This window comes from Bombyx mandarina, chromosome 15 (assembly GCF_030267445.1).
Source record: "Bombyx mandarina strain Sakado chromosome 15, ASM3026744v2".
Classification (NCBI taxonomy): domain Eukaryota; kingdom Metazoa; phylum Arthropoda; class Insecta; order Lepidoptera; family Bombycidae; genus Bombyx; species Bombyx mandarina.
In genome coordinates, this window is record NC_143221.1 from 13,356,972 (window position 1) to 13,383,573 (window position 26,602).

Here is a 26,602-nt window from a genome sequence, read left to right on the forward strand (position 1 = left end):
GCAAGAAATTTAGGACACGAAACCCAAGCGGCTTAATAATAGAAAAACAGCGAAATCTTAAGAATAAATATCAGCCATATAGGCTGTTTGTAATTGTTATGGACAAGAAACACTAATTTAATTCAGTTCGTAATTAAACTTGAGAAACTTGAATTTTTTTATAAAATAATTAACTTTTTTTTGAGTACTAACAATGCGTAGGAAAATAATTGGAATAAAGACGAGTCACTTTAGATAGTAACACAATTTTCAGGGTTAATAAGAAATGAGTAAAAAATAATAATTATTATCTATATCTATACTAATATTATAAAGAGGAAAGATTTGTTTGTTTGTTTGTTTCGAATAGGCTCCGAAACTACTGGACCGATTTGAAAAATTTTTCTTCCATTAGAAGCCGACATTGTCCCTGATGAACATAGGCTGCTTTTTTTTTTTTTGTTTTGTTTCATGTGTGCTTTAATGTTTCCGAAGCGAAGCGAGGGCGGGTCGCTAGTATTATAATAAGCGTTTTTTTCATATTTTTAGGATATACTCTTTTTTATGATTTATGCGGATGGGTGAGTAGCACTGTCCTGTCTATTTTAGGCCAAAGCTCAACATTCTTTTCTTGTTGTTCATATATAATTAAGAATTTGAACTCGTGTTTGGATAAAAAAAAAATCTACCTATGCTGATGGCCTTGAGGGGCTATTTCAGCTTCTCCTTGACGTGTAGGTGAGCTCACGGGGCTGAAACCGGAGTGTTGCTAACACTGGCCCTAGGAAGACCAGTGCTTCGCAGAATCTGCCACCAGACCGAAAACGCAACCCACTGAGAAGATCCGGCGAGAAACTCGGTGAGCTGTGTTTGTGGATTCATTTACTCGTCGAGCCCTTCGTCGCAAGCGACGGGTTCGGTGAGGGCGGTGACCGGTGCTTGAGGTACCTAAAAGCACCGTTAATGGATCGGGAGGTTCCGTAATGACGTTATTTGGACACTGATTCTTATCCGAAGACATTCGAATTTACATCTTGCGGTATTGTTGCCCAAGGTCCGTTGGTTGTCGTCAAGCCGCACCCTACGCAAGTTCTCTTTAATCTCGTCTTCATCATCAGTGCAGTGATGTCTACTGTTGGACATGGACAAAAGCCTTTATTATTTACTCACCTTCAGTCCTTGATTGAAGAAAACGTGGCTCGTGATACCGCAGTCAAATTGATTTACGGTATTGCTGGAGATCTGTAACGAATAAAATGAAAAATACGAAGCAAAAGGGTAATTATTGGTGGTAGGAGGCCACATTAATGGTGGTAGGGCGTTTTCTGAGTAAGCGCGGGTAGCAATTACCACCCCTCCTATTTCTGCCCTGAAGCAGTAATGCGTTTCAGTTTCAAGGGTGGGGCAGCCGTTGTAACTATACTAGAGACCTTAGAACTTATATCTCAAGGTGGGTGGCGCATTTATGTTGTAGATGTCTATGGGCTCCAGTAACCACTTAACACCAGGTGGGCTGCGAGCGCGTCCACCCATATAAGCAATAAAAAAAAGGTCATGAGGCTGCCAAGCCCTCGGATGTCCAGAACGTTGTTGGAATAAATCAAATTATCTTATACAATCTCCAAATTTCAAGTCAGTTCACGCTGTTGCTTGGTTTTTGCGAGAGGAAAGCCCACTGAGTTTCTCGCCGGATCTTCTCAGTGGGTCGCGTTTCCGATCTAGTCGTAGATTCTGCGAAGCACGACTCTTGCTAGGGTTCGTGTTAGCAACGTCGTCAGGTTTGGGCCACGTGAGCTCACCTACTAGATAAGGTTACGCTGAAATAGCCTCTCAAAGCTCTCAGCTTAGGTAGGAAAAAGAAAAAGAAAAAAAAAGCGAGAGGAACCCAATTTATTATAATGTTTTCCGTAGTTTTTTTGATGTCCACCACGCGAGAGAATCATCACCTTGAATACGCGCAGACAGGACGTAGGCTGAGTATAAAACTACTATAGATCCTCGCGTCACAGCAGTTCCTCGCAGTCTGCACCGCTGTTTACTACAAGGGACCACGAAGATGTTTTCTCTTCAAAAGTTTTTGTTGCCATCCTTTCTCGTATTATGTGTGGTCGGGAGCGGTCAGTCGAAGAAACAGATTCGTAAGTTCCTTTTTTTTTACGTTATCCGAATAGTGATTTTGTATGTTGCTTAAATTTAATAATGTACTTTGACGTAAAAATATTTTATATCTCAGTTATCCTATTTTTGTATGATTAGGTTGAATAGTTTATAAAAAAATAATAATATTAAGTTACGGTTTCTTCAATGAGTGTATTTTTTATACGTATATACGAAATTCAATCAAAATTATTGATTCGTTAAAATTTCGATTCATTTTAAATTTTAACATTGTCTTGTTCTATTTTGTTATTCATATTCTTTATTGATAACACTAGAGCTCCTCAATAGGTATTACATAAAAGTATAAAATCTATTTAAAAAGAAAGCAGAAAAATGGTAATTGTTTTTTTGCCTATTAATGTAAAGATTACTATTACATGAACAAAATGATCAAACATACGAATAGTATGTACCTACATTTCTGTGTATAACTTTACTTGACGAAAAACAATATTGTTTTTAAATAAATGCGCAACATTTAACTTTTTAATGCTGCGTTTGTAATTATTGACGAAATAAATTGGGTATTTTTCTTCTTCTTCTTCTCTGGAAGCGTCGGAGTCCGATATAGCCCTGTCTGTTACCCGTCTCGACCCTGTATCCGTAAATGCATTCTCCAGCGTTAAAAAAAAAGGTTATTATGTTAGGAACTTAATCAATGATTTTAAAAAAAACGGTCTACAATGTGTGAACAGAACACAAGAAATCTTCTAAATTACATCAATCGATTGATAAGTCTGTTAAATATCAAAAAGTCGTAGTGCCTTATTAATAATGTCTTGAAAGTAATCACTATAATGTTACAGTTAATCTAAATCAGAGTTCCCCAAACTTTTTTGTGTCGTAGACCCTTGCCATGTTTTTCCGTGTTGGGTAGACCCCCTACTTACCTGATATTGATTTCCTGTAAATTTCGAACTGTAGTAAAGTTTATTGTTAAAAACTTAAAGTAAAAACACATGTTAATTTATACATTTATTAATTGAATTTAAATTAAAACTACTCAAAATAAAATTTTGTATCTGTTATGTAAAATATACGTAACATAAAATAAACTACATATTAATAAAATAACATAAGCAATAAGTCAATATTTTTAGTGAGAAGGATGAACCTGATGCTTTAATAATAAATTATCAACATTTGGCGTCAATTTTGTAAGGGTTAATCTTAAATCTCCTCGGCTAATGATGTCTTGATATTATAAGATAGTATGATGTAAGTAAATAGGTACTATCAGTGTATGTGTTGAGGTCCACTATCGTGGACCCCCAAATTTTTTTTCGCTGACGTAGACCCCTTGCAGGTTGTCATAGACTCCTAGGGGTCGATATAGACCACTTTGGGAATCACTGATCTAAATTAATCATGCTTAGACGCCAAGAGAATATTATAACGCAAACTATTATTGTATTACATATAACATATATTTTATTGGTAAATATGTGGTTTTTGGTTTGTAAAAGATGTATGTATTTGTAATAATATTGTTGTCCTTAATAAATTGATTGTCTCTTTTAATTGACTTAAAAAAAGAGGAGATTCTCAATTCGCCTGTGTCTTTCTTATAAGCGTGTTTTGATGATTCTTTTTTTATTTGAAAGCTGGTACTTCTGTTTTTTGCCAGCGACCATTTAAGTTTTATTAAGATCTGACAATTAGTTTGTGAGTTACCCTTAATAATGCACTGCATAATTGACTTCGACTACATTAATTATAGTCTAATTTTATTTTGTAGTAGTCGATTTTCCTTTTTGTTCGATATCTTTTTGTTGGTACACAAATAGATAAAAAAATAAGTTAATGACTGTTTCGAATTAAATAACTTACAGGTTATGATATAAATTCATTTTGTTTTTATCGAACACTTAGACACACATTTAGACTTGTTTTTTTTTATTTTTGTTTATGAGTGGATTAATTTACAACTCTGGTTTTTAATAATCGGAGTCCGTAGTCATCACAGTCTGAATAGGGTAATTTAAATCCCTGAGATATCAAGATATATGCAGTATATTGATGTATATCAATTATATTGCATACCGGCTAGACGGCTGTTCCATTCTTCGTACCGAAAATCGATGAACCGTAATCGTGGTATACCTATATGCGGACTCAAAATTTACCACCATAATTGTTTATTTTTTTAATTCTGGCTCACGGACTTCCATTAGAACGAAGATAGTGTCTCCAAGAATAATTTAGGTCATGTCATTGGCGTTTTAATGAAGTTACCCGTCTCTAGCTTTAATTTAAGACAAATATTGTCTTAAACATTCTGATTAAAATTATTAATGGACTGCATTATACAGAAAATATAATAATTAGCGACACATTTTAAACTACCCGAGCGTGTATTTGTTGTTTTTGTTTGTTTGTTTTCATTTACATAATTTAATTAGTAGTGATGACGTATTTTGTTGTTGTTGAACAAAAAGTTGTTCCGTGGAAAGTACCCGAATTAGATTTTTCTTTACTAGGAAGTTAAAACTGACGACGCGGTTATGTAATATTTAATTAAAACTGCTTTTAAGGTTTAATCTTACGTTTATTATTTTCGTTTCATTATTTAGTGTTGTTTTAAATGTTTTATTGTTTTCGTAGTGGTAGAGAATATATATAACTATATTTGATGATTTTTGAATCAATATTACCTATATTATTAAATTATATTGACGACAGTTAGTGCAATTTTAATACTTGACAGTCACGTTGATTATAAACAGATTTTTGTAAGATTTAGTTTTAGTTAGAAAATGAGGATATTAAAGATAAATTTACTAACGTTAGAGTGTATGTAGATCGCACGGGTTCGTACCACCATTCTGCCTATTACGACCAGTGTGCTTAGTGCGAGTTTCTTAACGTTCACGATAGCGTAAAAGTTAACGTATGCAGTTGGAACAGCGCCCCTAGCGGCAAACGTACGCATTTTTTTTTTTTTTTTTTTTTTTTTTTTTTCCTACCTAAGCTGATAGCCTTGAGAGGCTATGTCAGCGTAACCCTAACTTTAGTAGGTGAGCTCACGGGGCTCAAACCTGACGATGTTGCTAACACGAACCCTAGCAAGAGTCGTGCTTCGCAGAATCTACCACCGGATCGGAACGCGACCCACTGAGAAGATCCGGCGAGAAACTCAGTGGGCTGTGTCTGAGAGTTAATTTACTCGTCGAGCCCTTCGTCGCAAGCGACGGGTTCGACGAGAACGGTGACCGGTGCTTGAAGTACCTAAAAGCACCGTTAGTGGATCGGGAGGATCCGAGATGACGTGTTTTGGGCGACGTCGACTGCTTTCCATTCTGTCCGCAGGATCGGGAATGGACGTACGCAAACGATCCCATTCCATACAAATATGAGCTAACTTTTACGTTATCGAGAACGTTAAAAAACTCGCAATGAGCACACTGAAGCTATTGGGCAGCTATTGTTATACGATTGAAGATTCGACCTTATCTACCTGCCTTGTCTATCGTTTCACGGTGGATGATGGCATTTAAATTGTGATTTCAATAGGACCCAGTAACTAATTACTCAAGCGAGCCGTAAGATCGTCTGCCATCGATGTCTATATCCAACACAGATTCGGAAGTCTACAGGAATTACAATGGTGGGAATGAGTGGCGGGAATCATCTGAACATATATGATTTTAATCTCTCCTTAGCCGGTCTCTTCATTGCTGAAGGTCGTGTCTAGCTTGAAGTGTTGATCGCTCGATGCACTATGATTCTCCAGGTCTTCCTGTCATTAGCGGTATTTATAGCCTCAGTTATTAGCAGGCCGGTGAGCGTCTTTACCAGACCAGACCAGCGGGTAGATGAGCGTCCGCGTGATCTTCTCCCGTCAAACCGAGTAACTACCATCAGCTTTTCCAGATTATCAGGGCCTATGCGTTATGATAGAGCTACTACAATTCAACGTCAAATCCTGTAAGCCAATGATATTTTATATGTAAAAAGAAGCAGATATGTTTCAAGCGCACGTCAAGTGAAGACTCGGAAACAGGCCAATTGGGACGTTTCGTCTTTAGTCGCGTCTAAACAAATGCAATAATAATATAACAAGTGCAATCGTTCCAATTATAGCTATCTTTTTTAATCACGCGCTTATCCCATCTTTTGTACTTTTCATTAATGCTACTTGTCAACATGTGTGTGCACATGTGTGGTAGGTATGTAGATATATATGGCGCGATCAGATTTGAAGAGTCAGTTACTATGAAGATAACATAATAATATTTGTTGTATAAAAAATCATTGCTGTCAGCGTTAATTTTTAAACAATTTATAAAGCATGGCGTTTGCTAATGAAGTTAAACTGTAAAACGAGCCGTATCGAGCAGATGAATAATAAGACTGATAATTGAATAGATTTAATTAATATATTTTTGAAGGTTAAATTATTATTAATTCCGTATGTATATATAATGGAGATCATCAAATCAACATGTGTCTTATGCATATTTTTGATTAAATGATTCATTGCTGTTCTGATAATGAAATCTATCGAAATTATTGTTATTTCTGTACATTTATTGATGGATTTAGAAGCGGAAATGCAATTTAAGCTTTATTAAAGTTTTGGAGAGGTTAGTTTCTATATATAGTTAGTTTTTAATTTGTTTAATGCAATTTAAGCTTAATTAAAGTTTTGATAAGGCTAGTTTCTATTTTTTAATATAGTTAGTTTTTGATTAGTTTAAATAATCTTGTAGACTGTTGGATTGAACCTGGTCTTTCCCATTTTCCTCTGCGAAACGGAGACATGTTGCATGAAAAGCTGCGATGGCAAAAAGATCGATGCCTTTGAAATGTGGGTCTGGCGGAGGATGCTCCGAATACCATGGACTGCCATGAGAACTAACGAGTCCATTGGAACAAAATACAATACGAGCAACACTCATAGTAAACATGGAAGTCCGAATCGCCTTAAAATAAGATTGGGTGTCTTGAGGTATTCAAATGACCACGAAAACTATAAATCCGAAAGTACGGAACTAAAAATCCGAAACTACGGGAATAATAAAGTGACCAAAAAACGCCGAAAAAGCAATTACAATTATGTCTACTGTCTTGTAAAAGCTGAAGGAAATACTAACCAAACTGCCAAGCCAGAAGAAAAGAAACAGAAAAAGAAAAAGAAAAAAAAAAGTTTCATCCGCATAATTGCTCCTTATCAATTACTGAAGTATCCTTTTAGACAAATAATACCTGTGCTAGGACACATTAGGAATGCATAGCAAACAAATATATGCGCCGTCATATGCGTTCATAGCTTGAATAAAGCGGCAATTTCTGTGGCCCACAAGACTGTTTATCCCCATACTGCTGTGAAGCAATTGTACGTGCAGATGATTAGGAAGTTTTATTGTTTAAGCAGCATTTTTTGTTATGTCAGCTTTATGAATTCCGTCAGTTTTTTCAAGGCAATTAAATATATTTTGTGCGAATTAGAATTTAAGATTCTCGCAAAAACTGTAGCAATAATTACCCGTTAAAATTAACATATTAATTATGCATATATGTAGTTGTAATATAATAATTGGATGAGTTAATTTGTGTAATTATTGATAATTATTGAATTATACTCAATAGTTACTCAGAAACCTTTTTGTTTCAAGTGGATGGTTTTTGGCAGCTATTTCTTTTTTAGTGATACGGTAGTGACGTATATCTTGCTTGAATTAATATACGTGAAGAAATCTTGTTTAAAACTTTATAGTTCTCTTTGTTTATCTTTTGTTGAGTAGCTAAACAGAACGGCATTAAATTTTTGAAAATGTCTTGTAATTAACCTTTCCATCATCAAAAGAGGCTTGTGGGGAGCTTTCAGTGGTAGTCCCCGGCATTGCTGACATCCATTAGCGCCGGTAGCCACTCACCATTAAGTGGGCCGTATGCTCGTCTGCCTACAGGGGCAATGTCAAAATTGTTTGGTTTATTTGAATATAGCAAGGCTTAACATTTCCAGGAAAAAGTTTGTATGAAATAAAATATGGCGGAAAACATCTGTTAAAGACATCAAATTGATCTCTGTTTATTTTTAATGCAAAGCACATAATAATACTTAGTCTCGGCATAAACATTGTTATAAGGAAAACTTGTTTTTTTTATTCTATTACATGTTACATTTATTACTTACGCTATGCTTTAGTTATTACACTAATCTAATATTAAGATATATGAATAATTAAAAATGATCTATCTCCGGTTGGCCTTAATATATTCTATGAAGCGTTGTGGCTAGATTGAAAAACGGATTTTTGATTTATAGGACATTTCGCCGCTATCACTAATACGGAATGTTTTAGGGTATCTACATTATTTTGGCGCTTAGAGCATGTCTAAAAGACATCAAGAGACTCGTAATGGCTGGTAATGTTAATTGAAGACGATCCAGAGGTTGGAGCTATAAAAGATCGAGTGATCAAGTGTCCGAGCACCTGGACATGTGACTAAGCGACGCACTTCACTGTGCCACTGAACGACATAAGTGCCTACAAATAACAAATAAATAATATTAAAAAAAAACAAAAAAATACGCTTTTATAGAAAATCCCACTAAAAATAGAAAATAAATCTTAATAAATTTGAATTAAAAATACTGTAAGAAAGAATGGTTTTATTGTAAAAAAAAAGCGAGGGGTGCATTGTATCAATAGTTATAAATATTTTATAAACAGAAACGAGTAGAAGGATTATTTTGATAATATCCTGAAAAGCACCCCACGCTTTTTTTTACAATAAAATAATTTTTTCTTACACTATTTTTAATTCAAATTTATTAAGATTTATTTTCGATTTTTTACTGGAATTTTCTATAAAAGCATATTTTTTTAGTTTTTTTTAAACTATTATTTATTTTTCATTTTTTAGTTGAATTTCAATTTTTTCAATTTTATTTTTAAATATCGGTTTACATCGGTCCTTAATGAGTATACCAAATTTCGAGTTGATTCGACGTTTTGAAGGAGGTCAAAATCATGTTCAAAGATTCCGTTACATACATACGTCTGAAGCGAATAAAAGCGTATTAAAAAGGTCTCAGGTGGACGCATCTAAGTGCTCAGAAATGAGTGATCAATTGGAGAAGGAGGAGGATAAGTCATCAAGAGGCATAACCAAACGGATTAAGTCGGGACTACACAACACCCACTTTTCATGTCTGTTGAAGTTACAAAGCTTACTTTCCAGTCGCGCTCGTGTGGATAGAGCTTTACAACCTTGTGCCGAGTCTTGTCGAAATGACAATTGGTTATAGAACACGGTATTGTGAGAGGATTAACCAGTTACTCGAGAATCGTGAAACACCTCAAATTTGGATTTAAATACAAAATGATCGCCATTCGCGTTTCGCCTAAGTTGTTTTGCTTTCACAACCTTATTATTGGTTTAGTTATAGATTATGTATTATGTGACGATAATCAATGCCTCTTGTAATTTATAAGTCATTCTCGTTCATTAATTTCATTATAATTGTTTGCTTTCAAAAGACGGTAATTTGGTTTTTTTTTATTATTCTTATGCTATTTTGTTTTTTCCTTCTTTTCTATGTACTTATATGTAGTTGCGAGTCAAAAATTACAGTTAAATCGATCTGTCTTGATGTTTTGACAATTCATTCCGAACGTCGAAGAATGTAATTTAATAAAAAAAATCGTTTCAATTCAGTGATTATAAATGAGATTTTAAATTGCAGACGAAGGCCTCCTTGCATTAAAAACTTTTTGTTCTAAGACCTGTCTTTAGATTTAGGCGTGTTCTGTTTCACACGGGCCAAATTAATTAGATTGTTCTCATAAACATACTGCCTAATTGTTATTCACAGAATGATTTTTTTTTCTTTCTAGCCGGCTACATACAAATTTGCAAACATGATCCGAATACAATCAGCGAATGCGTGCAGAAATCTATTGAGGCGCTAAAACCTAAATTAGCCGAAGGCATCCCCGAACTGGATGTTCCACCGTTAGAACCCTTCATCATTCCAGAGGTAATGTACAAGGTTCCGATTCATGCTTATATCAAATTTCTCTTGTAATAGGGATTTCTGTGTATAAGAGAAACGACATCTTAACCACTTATACATATTTTAAATTATGTGTAGAAGAATAAGCATTTTTTTTTAAATCCTTCATGTTCTGTCTTCTATATATATAAAAATGAATTTCTGTTTGTTAGTCTCGCTAAAACTCGAGAACGAGAATTATTTGTGAAAGCCCAGAGAAGGTTTAAAAGGTAGATAAATATGAAAATGCTCGGAATTAAATAAAAATAACAATTTTGTTTTTCCTTTGACCTGTCCCCCGTCGGACGGATTCCTTTTGTTTGTTTTAAGTTTATTTTATACAAAAGTTTAGGTCTTTTATTTATCGATTGAGGCACTACGAAGTCTGCCGGGTCAGCTTGTTAAAAATAAAATATAAGATAGTTAAAAGGTTATTGCCATCTACAGGGTCAATGGGAAACTAATAACAAGCCACCTAGTGGCCGACGCGAGTAAACAGATTTTGTTTAAGAGAAACGACCTAGCTTGCTTTGTCCTTTCCCTCTCTCCACGGTCGAGTGGTTTGTGAGAAGCTCTGCTTATTTTTTCACTCTCGCTCTTCCTAAATTATATCTCTTGTCTCTAACCGTAAACAATCTGTTGCAAGTTAAATTTTATTCTCAACGCACCTAAAGAAGTTTTACTTCGCGCAACACGAGTTAAAACAGTGTTTTTTTTTTTTTTTTTTTTTTTTCCTACCTATGCTGATAGCCTTGAGAGGCTATTTCAGCTTCGCCCTAACGTTAGTAGGTGAGCTCGCGGGGCTCAACCGGAGAGTTGCTAACACTGACCCTAGCAAGAGCAGTGCTTCGCAGAATCTACCACCGGATCGGAAACGCGACCCACTGAGAAGATCCGGCGAGAAACTCAGTGGGCTGTGTCTATGGGTTAGTTCACTCGTCGAACCCTTCGTCGCAAGCGACGGGTTCGACGAGGACGGTGACCGGTGCTTGTGGTGCCTAAAAGCACCGTTAATGGATCAGGAGGATCCGTAATGACGTGCTTTGGGCGACGTCGACGGTTTACCATTCGGTCTACTGGGTCGGGTATGTAATTTCCAGCGGCTACGATGAGAGGGTTCTCATGTCGTGCCGCCTTCTCAAAATGGCGCAGCGATGCCGACTGTAGATACTTACTAAGGGAGTCGAGCTCCAGGTCGTCGTGGAGATCCACATTCCTAAGGAACCAAGGCGCTCCGACGGCTATCCTGCAGAATCGTGATTGAATAACCTGAAGGGATTTCAAGTTGGTGCGGGCTGCGTGAGCGAACACTACGCTTGCATACGTCATGACGGGGCGTATACAAGTTTTGTAGAGAGTTACCTTATTACGGAGGGACAGTTTGCTTCGACTACAAAGCATTGGATAGAGTCGTCCTAGAATAAACGCGGCGCGGTCGCGTACCGTTTTTATATGGGGACGGAATGTCATCCCTCTGTCGAGGGTGACGCCTAGATATTTGACCTTCGAGACCCACGGAATGGGCTGGCCAAAGAGAGTGATGGGACTAACGGCGGAGGTGTTTGCGCGCCTACTACGGAGTGGGATGCTCGAAGTGATGTTCGGAGGGCGACCCCTTTTGAAGAGCACCGCTGCGCTTTTCGTGGGGTTGATGTCTATTCGCCACTTCCGGAACCACTGTCCCAGGGTGGCTACTGCGATCTGGAGTCGCCGATGAAGCAGCGACATCTTCCTACACGAGTAGTAGATAGCCGTGTCATCGGCGAAGAGCGCTAGATGGGTCTCCGGAGACCGGGGTATATCATTGATATACAAACTAAATAATAACGGGGAGAGCGCGGAGCCTTGCGGGACTCCGGCGGTCAGTTGACGGGGACGAGAACGAGTTCCCTCTACTCGATATCGAAACGAACGGTTCGACAAGAAGTCTCGTATGATGAGCACGAGTCTGTCTGGCACTCCCATGTTGTACAGTTTATAAATTAAACCGTTGTGCCAGACTTTGTCGAACGCCTTCGCGATGTCGAAGAAGAGGGCGCCGGTCGGGATTTGTTTACGCCTATTTAGTCCTATCAGAATGTGCTCCGTGAGGCGGTGCACTTGTTGTACGCACGAGTGTTTTGAGCGGAATCCGAACTGTTCGTCAATGAGAATTTTGTTCGCGGTAACAAAATCCCAGAGGCGTTTCCTAAGGAGCCGTTCGTAAATTTTTCCTATCGTCGAGAGGAGACTAATCGGACGGTAACTAGAAGTTTCGTTTGTCGGTTTGCCCGGCTTATGTATACCGATAACGTCCGCTTCTTTCCACACCGCGGGAAAGATGCAGTGCGTCATAGCGGCATTTAAAATTGTAGCCAACATTGCTATCAGTTGGACTGGCAAAAATTTTAGCGCGCGGTTGTGGATGCCGTCGGAGCCGGGTGCCTTCCTAGGTTGTAGGTTGTGGATCGCGTCTCTAACTTCGTCAGTGGTAATGGGGGGTAACGCGTCCGAGGGCGGCAGGGAAGCTCTGCGCTCGACCTCCCTGTCGACTAACTCGGTGTGTTCGGGGTCCGCGTGTTGAGTGCTGGTGGTGCACTGCTCTTGCAGTGCATCGGCCAGCAGCTCAGCCTTGTCATCGTCATCGAATGCCGGTGGTTGGCCTGAAGGGCGTACGAGGGGAGGCATAGTAGCGGTAGTTTCGGATTTGAGAGTCCTAGCTAGTCGCCAGTATGCTTGGTGGGAGGGCGCGAGTTGTTCTAAATAACTATGCCAATTATCGTTACGCGCGTCGCTTAAGCGGGAGTGGACTTCGCGTTGTAGACGACGCATCCGAATCCGGTTTGAATGCGTGGGAAGACGATCGTAGGCCCGGATTGCCGCGTTCCTAACTCTTAAGAGATTCCTAAGATCGGGGGACAGTCTGATGCGGTGGAAGCTGTCCTCCACATCGACTTCTTTAGAAGATCTAATAATCGCGGAAGATATGTGATCGGTAATGATGTTTATGGATTCGACGGTGTCCTCGGGGGATAGATTCGAATCCGGGCCGTAAGGGAGGATTGGCGGAGCGGTGTCGGCTAGGCACGTGCCCAGCTTATTCCAATCCACCATGGTCCTCGTAACAGTGACTGGGTTGTGGGGGCGACCGAGCTGCATAACGACAGGTCGGTGGTCTGAGTCGAGCTCTGACATTGCTTCGATGGAACGCAAGCGCAGAGTTACGTTCCTAAGCAATGCCAGGTCTATAGTGCTCGGACGGAGCGCGATGTTATACGGATAACATGTTGGAGTTGGGGGATCGACTATTTCAAAGGTGAGGTCGTCTATAAACGCGTCGAGACGCCTACCGTTAACGTTAGTACGATGGCAGTTCCACCTAGTGTGGTGGCAATTTAAATCGCCTGCCAGGATGACGGAGTCTCCCATGCCGAACAGTGACTCGATGTCACTGCTCAGAAGGGGCTTGTCCGGGGGGAGATAAACGGATGCGATGACGATCGGCTGGTGTCCCGTCAGCGAGATACGGCACACTGACGCCTCGATATGTGAGAGCGAGGGAGTATCGAGAGGGACAACGTGCAGGGCCCGCCTATAGTAAATGGCAGTCCCGCCTTTGGAGGCGGTGAGTCTGTCATTCCTAACCATGACGTAATTCGCGACTTTCGGGTCGCGACGCGAGGGCTTCAGACAGGTTTCCTGCACTAATAGAATATCTACAAGATTATCGCGGAGGAATTCGAAAATTTGATCGCGTTGCCGCGCGAGTCCGTTAGCATTGTAGAATGCTAACGTAAGGGAATACGGTTTTTCTCTACCTTTTTGCGCCATTGGTTACCGGTAAAGATTTTATAACGTACGCGACACGGACTCGTAAACGTCCATGTGATCGAAAGCGGCCGCGAGCCGCTGTTCGGGGGTTACCGACCTACGGATAGCGTCAGCGAACGATCGCAGACGGTCGAAGTTGACCGCGGTGACGAAGTCACGCACGAGCGCGAAGTCGTTGGCGGCAGAGGGTTGCGGGGGACGGAACGCGGGCGCGGGGCGAGGTGCGAGCAGGGGCTGGGGCGCGGGGCGTGTCACGAGCGGGGGCGGGGGTGCGGTTTCCGTTCCCGCCTTCGTATACGGCAGCGGTTTTTTCCACGCCGACACCGTGGGAACTGCAGCCGGCACGAAGGCGGGTTTCGGCACTGAAGGCGCCGAAGTCTTTGGGCCGACGGTTCGGGGGGCTGGGTGGGTCGGACGTTTTCGCGGAGCCCTAGGACATCCACGGTAGTTCGCGGGGTGCCCTTGCTTAAGACATAGGACACAGCTTGGAGGTTCGGTCGCGGTTTCCCTAACACGCGAGCAATCTAGTGTGGCGTGGTCGCCGAGGCACTTTACGCAGCGGGGGCGCGCGTGGCAATTACGAGCCGAGTGGCCGTAAAGCTGACATCGGTAGCACTGCCCGGGAGTGCCACGCTTATGGGGGGCTTCGATCGAGATCCCGGATAGGCCGCAAATTGTCGTGAGACATGCGATCTTCTTTTTGGCCTCCGGGGTGGGTTCTAACGCCACGAGTATCATATTATAGGGCTGTTTGCCCCGCCCGCTGTGCATCCGGTGCACACTAACTATCGGGAGGGCCTGAGCGGTCAGATCCTCCTTAACATAGTCTATGTCCAACTCCTTGGGGACTCCGCGTACTACTACGCGGAGCTCGCGGTCCTCCTGAAGAGCATAGGTGTGGAAACCTATGTTCTCCTTTCGGAGGTATGCTGAGAGGGCCCTATGGTCGCCCGGCGTTGCGACCTTAATCTGAATCCCATGCGCGACGTTACGCGCATGGGTGTAATTAATTTTATTTGCCTGAAGGGCCTGGGACACGCGATTCCACGCTGTCTTCTCTTGAAGTATCAGCGGGGGCGGGGCAGCTACTTTGGGAGCGGGCGCGGGCTTGGGACGCGGCGGCGGGGTTACGCGGCGAGCGGAGTCCGACTCCGGTGTCACGACTACCTGCGGGCGGGAGGCGGTCGCGGATTTAGTTTGCTTCGTCGTGGAGCTCCGGGACTCCACGGCGCGAGTACGCTTTTTTCCGCGCGTTACGGTTTGGAACCCATCCGAAGTTCCAGGCTGAGGGCTTGACGCGGATTCGAAATCCATCTCCGATTCGGTATCGGAGCCTGAACTCGAAACGATCGAGGTCGCGACGGATGAAGCGCGCGATGACGTAAACGACGCGGGCGCGGGGGTGGGGGTAGCGTTAGGCGCTACGTGAGCCGCATCGTGGGAACGTGCGCTCGAACTTGACGCGGCGGCGGGGGGCGCGCGGCGTGCCTCCGAGGCACGTTTGAGATACGCGGCGACGGACTCGGGGGGGGAGGGATTGCCACGGGCGGCCCTAAACTCTAGGTACTCGGCCCTAATTGACGGGTACCTATCCCGGAGGAACCCGACAATATCACTAACGTCTTCTTTCTCCATTCTTCGGTCTTCTTGCCCGGGGGGGGCGGCCCCGGGACTTTTGTTGAACTCGCCGAAAGGCGAGGCCCCGGATAGGATTTGTAACCCCCCTGTGCTGCAGGACAGCAAGGAGCAGGGGGGGGGAATGCCTATGCCGTGAAAACGGCAATCGGCGGGGAAAAGGAAAGGAACCCGCTCGGGCTGTATAGTGCTACAGCAGGCAGAATCGCGAGCGGGGGTCTAGTCTTGAAAAAGACTGTTGTTTTTGGGAAGGGTTAGGAAATCGCTAGCCTGTGAGTGCCACAGGAAGCTGAACGTAGCGATTGGTTTTGCCTTGAAAAAGGCAGTTGGTAAGGGTGGGTTCGCGGTTACAAAACTTTAGCGCACAAAAATGGACCTCGATACGCAGATCGCAAGCGACCAACGGATCGGCACGTCCGCACTTACTGAATTGTACGCACGATGTATTCACGGTCACTACACTGTCGAGCACAACTGTGAGTTCAGAGACGCAGCTCGCAAGCGGGCCACGGATCGGAAAGCACGTCCGCGCACGACCGAGTCGTGAGCGAGAATGTAAAACCGTGACACACATTCACCTTTTTTATTTTAATTATATTATTATTATTTTAATTACATCAAGAAAAAAATAAATTATTTTTGGAAAAAAGCACTAATGCTAGACACTTTAAGGACAAATCAAACTTCATTTTCAGTTATCAAATGTATTTATCAAAAATTATATTAAATCTTTTTTTTTACTGTTAGAGCTACATTTAGAGATCAATTTTTTCATATAAAATATTTCAATACTGTTGTAGTTTCTACAAAAAATTACAAACTTGTTAGTTCTGCCATAGACACTAAAAGATGACAGCATCGAAAATCAAATCCACCAAAAGTTGACATCAGTTGGCACTAATAATAGACACGACTTTAACGTTAGTTTTATTATAAACAATTATAATCAATCTTAAGATCATCAACTATTTACTTAACGCTATCTTGTAAATTATCTTTTCATATTGGAAACCCTTGTTTGACCATAGCTTTTACCCATGTTACGAGTATTTTTTCTCGTTCTTTCCCTTGACTTTATTTAATAAAATTACTCGTGGAACTTCAAATTTCTTTGCCGCAGTAGCTGTCGGAACGCCCCGCCTCATACCCTGGACCAGGAAGGTCAAGTACTTGGGAGTCACCCTGGATGCATCCATGACATTCCACCCACATATAAAATCAGTCCGCGACCGTGCCGCTTTTATTCTCGGCAGACTACCCCATGATCTGTAAGCGGAGTAAAGTGTCCCTTCGGAACAAGGTGACACTTTATAAAGCTTACATAAGGCCGGTCATGACTTACGCGAGTGTGGTGTTTGCTCACGCGGCCCGCACACACATAGACACCCTCCAATCCCTACAATCTCGTTTTTGCAGGTTAGCAGTCGGAGCCCAGTGGTTCGTGAGGAACGTCGACTTACACGACGACTTGGACCTCGAACCGATCAGAAAATACATGAAGTCCGCGTCGGAACGTTACTTCGATAAGGCAATGCGTCATGGTAATCGCCTTATCGTTGCCGCCGCTGACTACTCCCCGAATCCTGACCACGCAGGAGCCAGTCACCGTCGTCGCCCTAGACACCTCCTTACGGATCCATTAGATCCAATAACCTTTACATTAGACGCCTTCCGCTTTAACACTAGGAGTAGAGATCCCGGTAATCGTACTCGTCGAACTCTGCAAAGAGTTCGACGTGCAACCTAACCTAAGCGTCAGCCCTTTGAGTTTCTCGCCGGATCTTCTCAGCGGGTCGCGATCCCGATCCGGTAGTAGATTCATTCGCGAAGCAGCTACTCTTGAGTTGTTAGGTCTCCCTTGGAGGCGCTCGGGTTGCTGTTAGCAAATCCCGCCCCTTCTGTCCTTGTGAAACTGGAAAGGCCTCAGGGCCACCAGTAAACCCTCAAACATATATATTCTTTTATGGCTTCTTCAATATTGGCTTCAGAGTATTGAAACATCTGACCCTTTACTGGCGGCATCGTGCTCGAAACTTAAGCTGAAATTAATTGATACTAATAGTTGACATCTAGTACCTATACCCTAATAGTTGACACTGTCTTCGTTTAGTTAGACTAGTGTAAAATGAACGAAACTCAGATTGAAACTTTTGTTTTACAACATAAAGGCTGAATTTGAAGAAAATTAAGCTAACAAATTCAGTTCGATGTAACCCTAGTAGAAGACACACGTGTCATCTTTTAGGTTTTGATTCATTTTTGGTACTAATAGTAAACACCACTTAAAATTTGTACAAAAACAAAGCAAAATAACAAGGAAATGGTCCTAATAAGTCAATAATTTCATACATTTATAATATTGAAACCAACAGTAGCCAATAATTATAAATATAAGACAAAATCATACCTGTTAAAAGTCAGATGGCTTAAGGAAAATGCTAAGAATTACGCGCAAAACGTCAATCTGCTCACATTGTTTGTTGTCAACTGATGCCATTTTGAAATTTGCTTCTAACACTGTACGCAAGCTTTTGAGAATATATGATACATGGTACTAGGTGTCTTTAACATCAATAGCAATGTTATTTAAGTGTTTAGTTTCCTTATTAGAATATATTTTTTTTTAAAGTGTCATCTTTTAGTTCAATGTCCAGCATTAGTGCTTTTACCTTATAGCCGGGCTCCTAGAGAGAGTTAATTTTTTTTTTTTTTTTACGTGAATCTTTCAATTGGCTTCGATGGAAAAAAATGTATCAGGCGTTTTTCTTTAGAGTTTGTAGTCTCATGAAGTTTTACTTTTAAATAATGTTTTAATAAAATATGAAGAAAAAACATGATAAGATTACACGATGTATCTTTTTTTGTTAACTGTTACCGAAAAGTATTTTATGTCGGTAATGAAGGTGAGGATTAATCGCCTGATGGCGCTAAAAAGTCTTTTTAGGAAAAAATAATGGTAAGGCGCTTATAACATGCTTTTGTTAGCTTGGGACGTAGTGACGTGACGATTGTCATTCGGCAGTAAGTTACTGCCAATAACGGTTGTTTTTACAATTTGAATAAAACATACCCTTATATAAAAGAGCGAAATATATTATGTTACCATAAAAATAATTAACTGCGTATTGCTGAGGAATCGATATTAAAATCGTTTGGGCACCTAATATGTAATATTTCTAGTTTCTAAAAGTAATCGGTAGATAATCGTAAATCCGATTAATCGTTATAGTATAACCACTAGCTAATTACAAAAAATATACATTACATCAATACGATTTCGAAGGAGACACTATTTCCTTATTTAATAAATTTTTCTGGCTTGGAAACAAAGTCCTTTAAGCTAAGGAGACACTTTCGGGTTACCGTATTTCAGAGTATAAACTTACGTAATGATGTAGGTGATAAACGTTGAGTTTAGCAAAATAAATAGAGTTTGCGATAGTGGTTAATTGTCGTTTTGGCTTTGAAAATGGTTCCGTGGGATTCTGTTTGATATTATTGTTACGATGTTTTCATTAGAAGTTTGATTTGAAGGTGGTGGCTTCCAGTAAAGATCGTGTGCCGGTTCAAGCTTCTGGAAAAAATATCAAGGTCACGGGGGCTGGTGGTTTTCATATTAATAAATTGAAGTGAGTTATTTTACGTTTTAGTATTCAGAAAAATAATGACGATCGAGTGATGAATTTTAATAATAAACCTTCTAATGAATAAGCAGATTGAATTAGGATGGATATTAGTAGAAGGGTTTTTTGTTTTAATTTTACTGTCGAATATTTAGTTATTATTGTATTAGATCAATGCTGCTGATTTGGAATAATGATGGACTTCGGTTTGTGGGCAGATTAACTGTGTTTTTTTTTATTTTTTACTGCCGTATAGGTAGACGGACTTATGGCCCACCTGATGGTGATGATTTAAAGCAATTAAAATCTCGACTACATGATGGCGCATTTTTCATAGCGCATGATAATATTAGTATAGTATTTGGATAATCTATTACTGGATATTATGTATTATTAGTTAGCCGATATCATACCGATTTATACTAAAGCCTAGGTGATTTTAATTAAAAAAGTGTAATCATCCTAATGAAAGGAGCCACCATGCAAACAATTATAATTTTGTTATTATTTGTCAATGTCAAGTTAGTTCTGGTACAAATATTTGAAGGCTGGTGCAAGAGATGGCGTTGTTTTAAATTATTTTTAAACGAGCAATGACTTTAATGTACTTTTGGGAGCGTGCTAAATGACACGAAAGGGCTGAGTGAAAAAGGATATCTGAGATGTAAATAGACATGCTTTAACAAAAACCGACTTCAAATAGAAAAAAAGATGTTCCAAAACAAATTAACATACACTAAAAACTATAATCATCGAAATCGGTTGGCGTGATATTGAGTTATTCATCTATTTGTCGCGCACGTACTTAATGCAAATTTAAGACTTATTTGTATGGTTTTCTCACGGATACCGTTATCAGACTAAATTAAAATGGGATCACATGGGAAGCATCAGCTTTCTAATAAAAAAAGAATCATCAAAATCTATTCACCCAGTCAAAAGCTATGAGGTAACATAAAAAAAACATACAGTCCAATTGAGAACCTCCTCCTTTTTTGAAGTCTGTTAAAAAGAGTGTCCCAATGAGTTTCTCGCCGAATCTTCTCAGTGGGTCGCGATTGGGATCCTGTGGTAGATTCAGCGAAGCACTGCTCTTGCTAGGTTAAGGGTTAGCAAATTTTCTCGGGTTGAGCCCGTGAGCTCACCTACCCGGCCGGGCGTAGCTGAAACAGCCCTATAAGTTATCAGCGAATAGGTAAGAGAAAAAAGGGAATGAGTGCAGACATGACGTATGATAGGTCCGAGTGGAAAAAGAGGACATACTGCGCCGAGCCTACTTAAGGGATAAGGGCAAGAAGAAGAAGAAATCAGTCAAACGTATTTTATAATACTTTTATTGTTGTGGTAAACTTCATATAAAATTGATGAAATGGAAATAATGAATACTTGAGATGTTCGTCAGGGAAGAATTGTTTTTTCTAATTTTTGGGAAATATAATGCAAAACTAATTAATCGAATTAAGAACAAACTAACTAACCGCGAAATCATTTACTACGCGAATCACAAAGATAAGGCCGCCAATTTATGTCATCGACTATTATATTTGTTTTATATGCTTACTCTGTACATATGGTGTTATATTATATTATTACTAGAGGTCCCGCAGTAGTCGAAATTCGACTATAATTAATTGGAATTGTAAGTTTGTACACTATTATGATTGTATTTTATACTTCTATAATCACAAATTTTGCCAAGACTATACTATAAAAATAATAACAAAGGCAAACAATATTTAATCTACTCAATTTGACAACAGACGCCAAGAACAAAAGTTTGACAATAAATAGTATGCATGCGTGTGTGCGTCAAATACATGGTATGTAGTGTGTGTAATGTTTTCTTTATTGATTTAATGTATCTTTTATGCATTATTTAAAAAAAATATTAGCATTGTGCACTTCTTCTCTATATTGTCTATAAATATGGAAAAATTTATACTCCTCCGTCCGCGCAATTTTCGTAAAAAGGGATACAAAGTTTTTGCTTCACGTATTAATATATAAATTGTTATAACTAAGACTCATGAAGTTTATCTTTAAAAACAAATTTCTAATTTAATTATGTTTTTAGTGTGGATCTCGATAGTTTGATATTGAAAATCAAGGTTCATTTCCCGAAGTTGCACTTCGACGGATTATACAAATTGGACACTCAGATATTGGTCGTGCCCATCAAGGGAGAGGGAAATCTTCTTGCTGACGTCGGTAAATAGTTTCGCATTAAGACTAACATTATAAATTTATTGTGCATTAAATAGGAATATATATATTGTTTTTCATACATGGATCAATAATTTTACGACTCACCTGGTGTAAAGCGGATAATAGAGCCCATAATCGTCACGGTGGTTATGAGATAATTCTCTTGCCCAATCTCCGGTGAAATAGTTAGTTGTCTTTTACGACACCCAGAAGAAGCGATAAGCAGGTGCTATTCTAGGTGACCAACACACAGCGAAAGCTCACTGCACATCTGTGTGCTTAGCGCGAGTTTTTTAACGTTTTCGATAGCGTAAAAGTTAGCTCATATCTGTATGGAATGGGATGGTTTACGTACGTTTGCCGCTAGGGGCGCTGTTCCAATTGCATACAAAATTGGCTTAACTTTTACGCTATCGAGAACGTTAAGAAACTCGCACTAAGCACACTGACATCAAGGGGTTACCGGAGCCCATAGGCATCAGAGCGTGAATATCATCGCTTATATTCGACCACAATGGATCGACCATGGACCAGATAATTTACCCTTTGAGCAAGCTCGCAAGGCTTAGTGCCTGCGATATTAACACATTTCATTCTGTATTCTTTCACTGGTGGTAGGACCTCTTGTTAGTTCGCGCGGGTAGATACCACCACCCTATCTATTTCTGCCGTGAAGCATTAACGCGTTTCGGTTTGAAGGGTGGGACAGCCGTTGTAACTATACTTGAGACCTTACAACTTATATCTCAAGGTGGGTGGCGCATTTACGTTGTAGATGTGTATGGGCTCCAGTAACCACTTAATACCAGGTGGGCTGTGAGTTCGTCCACCCACCTAAGCAATAAAAAAATCCTGATAATGTTTACATTGTTTTTTAGTGAACTGCGACGCCGAACTCGTGCTCAAAGGAGGGAAGTACCAGAAAGACGGTCTCGAATTCATTAAGTTCAATAGTCTTGATACTAAGATCGGAATCAAAGATTATAACGTGAAATTCGATGGATTATTCAATAACGACAAAGTTCTCGGTAAGTTCTTGCGCAAATCGTCATGCTTTTGGCACCCTTTAAACTGAAGCTCTTTGGTAGCTGTTGTCTATTAGCAGATAATAGTGGTAGTAACTCATATGTACCGGTAGGGCGATTTCATGTATAGGGAATACGTATCAGCTTTCTCGCTATGATTTATAATATAATAATATCTTGTATTAATCGATGGGCCTGTCATTTTGAATCCTTCCGATCCACTAACGGTGCTTATAGTTAGACTAAAAGACCGGCGGTCACCCGTCTCGTCGAATCCGTCGCTTGCGACGAAGTGTTTGGCGAGTAAATTAACCCACAGACATAGCATACTGAGTTTCTCGCCGGATCTTCTCAGTGGGTCGCATTTTTTTTTTTTTTTTTATGATTGAAGGATTACTGGTGGCCCGGTGGCCTTTCCAGTTTCACCAGGACAGGTGGGCGAGCAAAGGCTCAGCCAGGAGGAGGAGTGGGACTTGCTAACAGGTACCCGAGCGTCTCCGAAGGAGACCTAACAGCTCAAGAGTAGCTGCTTCGCGAATGAATCTACTACCGGATCGGAATCGCGACCCGCTGAGAAGATCCGGCGAGAAACTCAGCGAGCTGATTCATGGGTTAGGTTGCACGGCGAACTCTTTGTCGAGTTCGACGAGTACGGTTACCGAGGTCCCTAAGCCTGCTCCTAGTGTTAGAGCTGAAGGCGTCTAATGCAAAGGTTATTGGATCTGATGGATCCGTAAGGACGTGTCTAGGGCGTCGACGGTGACTGGCTCCTGCGTGATCAGGATTCGAGGAGTAGTCAGCGGCGGCAACGATAAGGCGATTATCATAGCCTTATCGAAGTACCGTTCCGACGCTGACTTCATGTATTTCTGGATAGATTCGAGGCCCAGGTCGTCGTGTAGGTCAACGTTCCTCACGAACCACGGAGCTCCGACGGCTAACCTGCAAAAGCGGGATTGTAGAGATTGGAGGGTGTCTATGTGTGTGCGGGCCGCGTGAGCGAACACCACACTCGCGTAAGTCATGACGGGCCTTATGCAAGTTTTGTAAAGTGTCACCTTGTTCCGAAGGGACATTTTACTCCGCTTACAGATCATGGGGTAGAGTCTACCGAGAATAAATGCGGCACGGTCACGGACTGATTTTATATGCGGGCGGAATGTCATCGATGCATCCAGGGTAACGCCCAGGTACCTGACATTCCTGGCCCAGGGTATGGATTGTCTAAAGAGAGTAATCGGGGGTGTGAGATTCCTCCTCCTAATCCGGGAGGAAATCCGTGTGGAGCTTCCCCTCTGAAATAGCACCGCAGTACTTTTCGCTGGGTTGATGTCTATGCGCCATTTTCGGTACCACTGTCCTAGGGCTAGGGCTGCGCTCTGAAGCTTCTTCGCGATTAGGGACTTGTTTCTACTGGAATAGTAAACAGTCGTGTCGTCGGCGAATAAAGCTAAATGGGTCGGCGGCGACCGGGGAATATCGTTAACGAATAAGCTAAATAGGAGGGGTGAGAGGACAGAGCCTTGCGGGACTCCAGCTGTGAGAGGTCGTGGGGAGGAGCGGGTTCCCTCGACTCGATATCGAAAAGAGCGGTTCGACAAGAAGTCCTGTATGATGAGCACGAGACTATCCGGCACGCCCATGTTGAATAGTTTGAAAATCAAACCGTTGTGCCAGACTTTGTCAAACGCTTTTGCGACGTCGAAGAAGAGAGCTCCCGTGTATAACGGTTTTGGTCGATTAAGCCCCACAAGAATGTGCTCCGTGAGGCGATGCACCTGTTGAACGCATGAGTGGTTTGTACGGAATCCGAATTGTTCATCGATGAGAATGCCCTTGGATGAGACGAAGTCTCTGAGGCGTTTGTAGAGCAGACGCTCATACAGTTTGCCTAGAGACATGAGGAGGCTAATCGGGCGGTAACTCGTCGGATGATTTTTTGGTTTACCGGGTTTATGTATGCCGATAACGTCCGCTTCTTTCCACACCGCGGGAAAGATACAGTTCGTCATAGCGGCATTGAAAATAGATGCCAACATCACGATGAGTTGGACGGGTAGAAGTTTAATAACGCGGTTGGATATTATACCGTCGGAACCGGGAGGGGTCGCATTTCTGATCCTGTGGTAGATTCTGCGAAGTACTGTCCTTTGCTAGGGATAGTGTTAGTATCGTCGTCAGGTTAGAGCCCCGTGAGCTCACCTATTAGTTATCTGGATCTGGTATAACTCCTCGAGGTTATTAGAACAGGTAGGGAAAAAAACGGGTCTGCGGCATGAGCTCACAGGACAATGTATTACAAATAGTTCGCAAGGGCCCACAGACGTTGAATAGTAAACGACTAGTAGTACTAGTAAAGTATCGGCTTCTTGCGATGCCATGGTTACCAGTGTCGTGTTTATAAAAATCTCATTTATAAAGAATATTATTAAATATAATCACTCTTAAAAATATTATTTAGGCACATATTCTGTTATAAGATATGGTAGGCATCGACTTGGCTGTGGCCCTAGCATTGCCGACGTCCATGAGCGACGGTAGCCACTTACCATCAGGTGGGTCGTATGCACGTCTGCCTACATAGGCGTAAAAAATATGATGAATGGTATGAAACAGATTGAAATGATCTTGTTTCCATTCGTTGAGATCAAAGGATACGAAACGATATTAGATGATATTAAATAAAGTCTCAAGAAAACTATGACTATTTACTGAGACTATTTACGAGAAGCCATCTATCTCCTGGAGTTTTGTTTTATTTTCGCACACTCGTGGGAAAATTATTATACACTATTATTACTCATTTAAGCCTGAATAGACTCTATATTAACAAAATAATTAATTATAAACAAACACAAAACACCAAAATAAACAGTTCACTCAATATCGTTCTTAGCGGGCCCGCCAAAATGTCTTCTCTGCTTATGTTCTGTGCGCATTTCATGTCCAAATAGTTTTGATTTGAAATTTGTCGTCAACAGGTGATGCAGCCAATGACGCAATCAATCAGAACAAGGGAGAGTTCTTCAATACGTTCAAGCCGTTCCTGGAGGCGGCTGTTTCAAAACTGCTCCTAAATATGTCCAACAAAGTGGTCGACGACCTCCCGTTCAACGAACTACTGCCCAAACCTTAATTTTAAAATGTTTAATTTTAAAGGCGAGTGATTAATAAAATGAGATTTTGAATTGGCGTTTTTGATATGTTTTATTTACGTTCGATTACTATTGAATGCTTTTACGTCTTTCTTTGAACATAATTAAAACGGTGGAAAACAAATTATGTTGTGCTTTTACTAGTTTCTTTGAACATTATTAAAACGATGGAAAACATATTCTGTAAATTATGTTGTGCTTTTACTACTTTCTTTGAACATTATTAAAACGATGGAAAACATATTCTGTAAATTATGTTGTGCTTTTACTACTTTCTTTGAACATTATTAAAACGATGGAAAACATATTCTGTAAATTATGTTGTGCTTTTACTAGTTTCTTTGAACATTATTAAAACGATGGAAAACATATTCTGTAAATTATGTTGTGCTTTTACTAGTTTCTTTGAACATTATTAAAACGATGGAAAACATATTCTGTAAATTATGTTGTGCTTTTACTAGTTTCTTTGAACATTATTAAAACGATGGAAAACATATTCTGTAAATTATGTTGTGCTTTTACTAGTTTCTTTGAACATTATTAAAACGATGGAAAACATATTCTGTAAATTATGTTGTGCTTTTACTAGTTTCTTTGAACATTATTAAAACGATGGAAAACATATTCTGTAAATTATGTTGTGCTTTTACTACTTTCTTTGAACATTATTAAAACGATGGAAAACATATTCTGTAAATTATGTTGTGCTTTTACTACTTTCTTTGAACATTATTAAAACGATGGAAAACATATTCTGTAAATTATGTTGTGCTTTTACTAGTTTCTTTGAACATTATTAAAACGATGGAAAACATATTCTGTAAATTATGTTGTGCTTTTACTAGTTTCTTTGAACATTATTAAAACGATGGAAAACATATTCTGTAAATTATGTTGTGCTTTTACTACTTTCTTTGAACATTATTAAAACGATGGAAAACATATTCTGTAAATTATGTTGAGGGGTGAAAGGCCATTTATTTTTTTAAGCGCCATTTCGTT

General features: G+C 40.4%; 1 protein-coding gene across 1 annotated transcript; it reads left to right on the forward strand.

The window, feature by feature from the left end:
- Nucleotides 1-1,890: 1,890 nt before the first annotated feature.
- Nucleotides 1,891-25,638, forward strand: LOC114248569 (protein takeout). Its single transcript, XM_028181850.2, has 6 exons — nt 1,891-2,117; nt 9,987-10,129; nt 19,124-19,218; nt 21,287-21,420; nt 22,296-22,445; nt 25,424-25,638. The coding sequence occupies exons 1-6, from the start codon at nt 2,036-2,038 to the stop codon at nt 25,576-25,578; spliced, it is 759 nt and encodes a 252-aa protein (XP_028037651.2). The 5' UTR covers nt 1,891-2,035; the 3' UTR covers nt 25,579-25,638.
- Nucleotides 25,639-26,602: the final 964 nt, after the last annotated feature.

Coding starts and splice junctions, on each gene's coding strand:
- LOC114248569 (XM_028181850.2), top strand. CDS start 2,036: ATGTTTTCTCTTCAAAAGTTTTTGTTGCCATCCTTTCTCGTATTATGT. Junction 10,130..19,123: donor AACCCTTCATCATTCCAGAG/GTAATGTACAAG, acceptor TTTGATTTGAAG/GTGGTGGCTTCCAGTAAAGA. Junction 22,446..25,423: donor CAATAACGACAAAGTTCTCG/GTAAGTTCTTGC, acceptor TGTCGTCAACAG/GTGATGCAGCCAATGACGCA.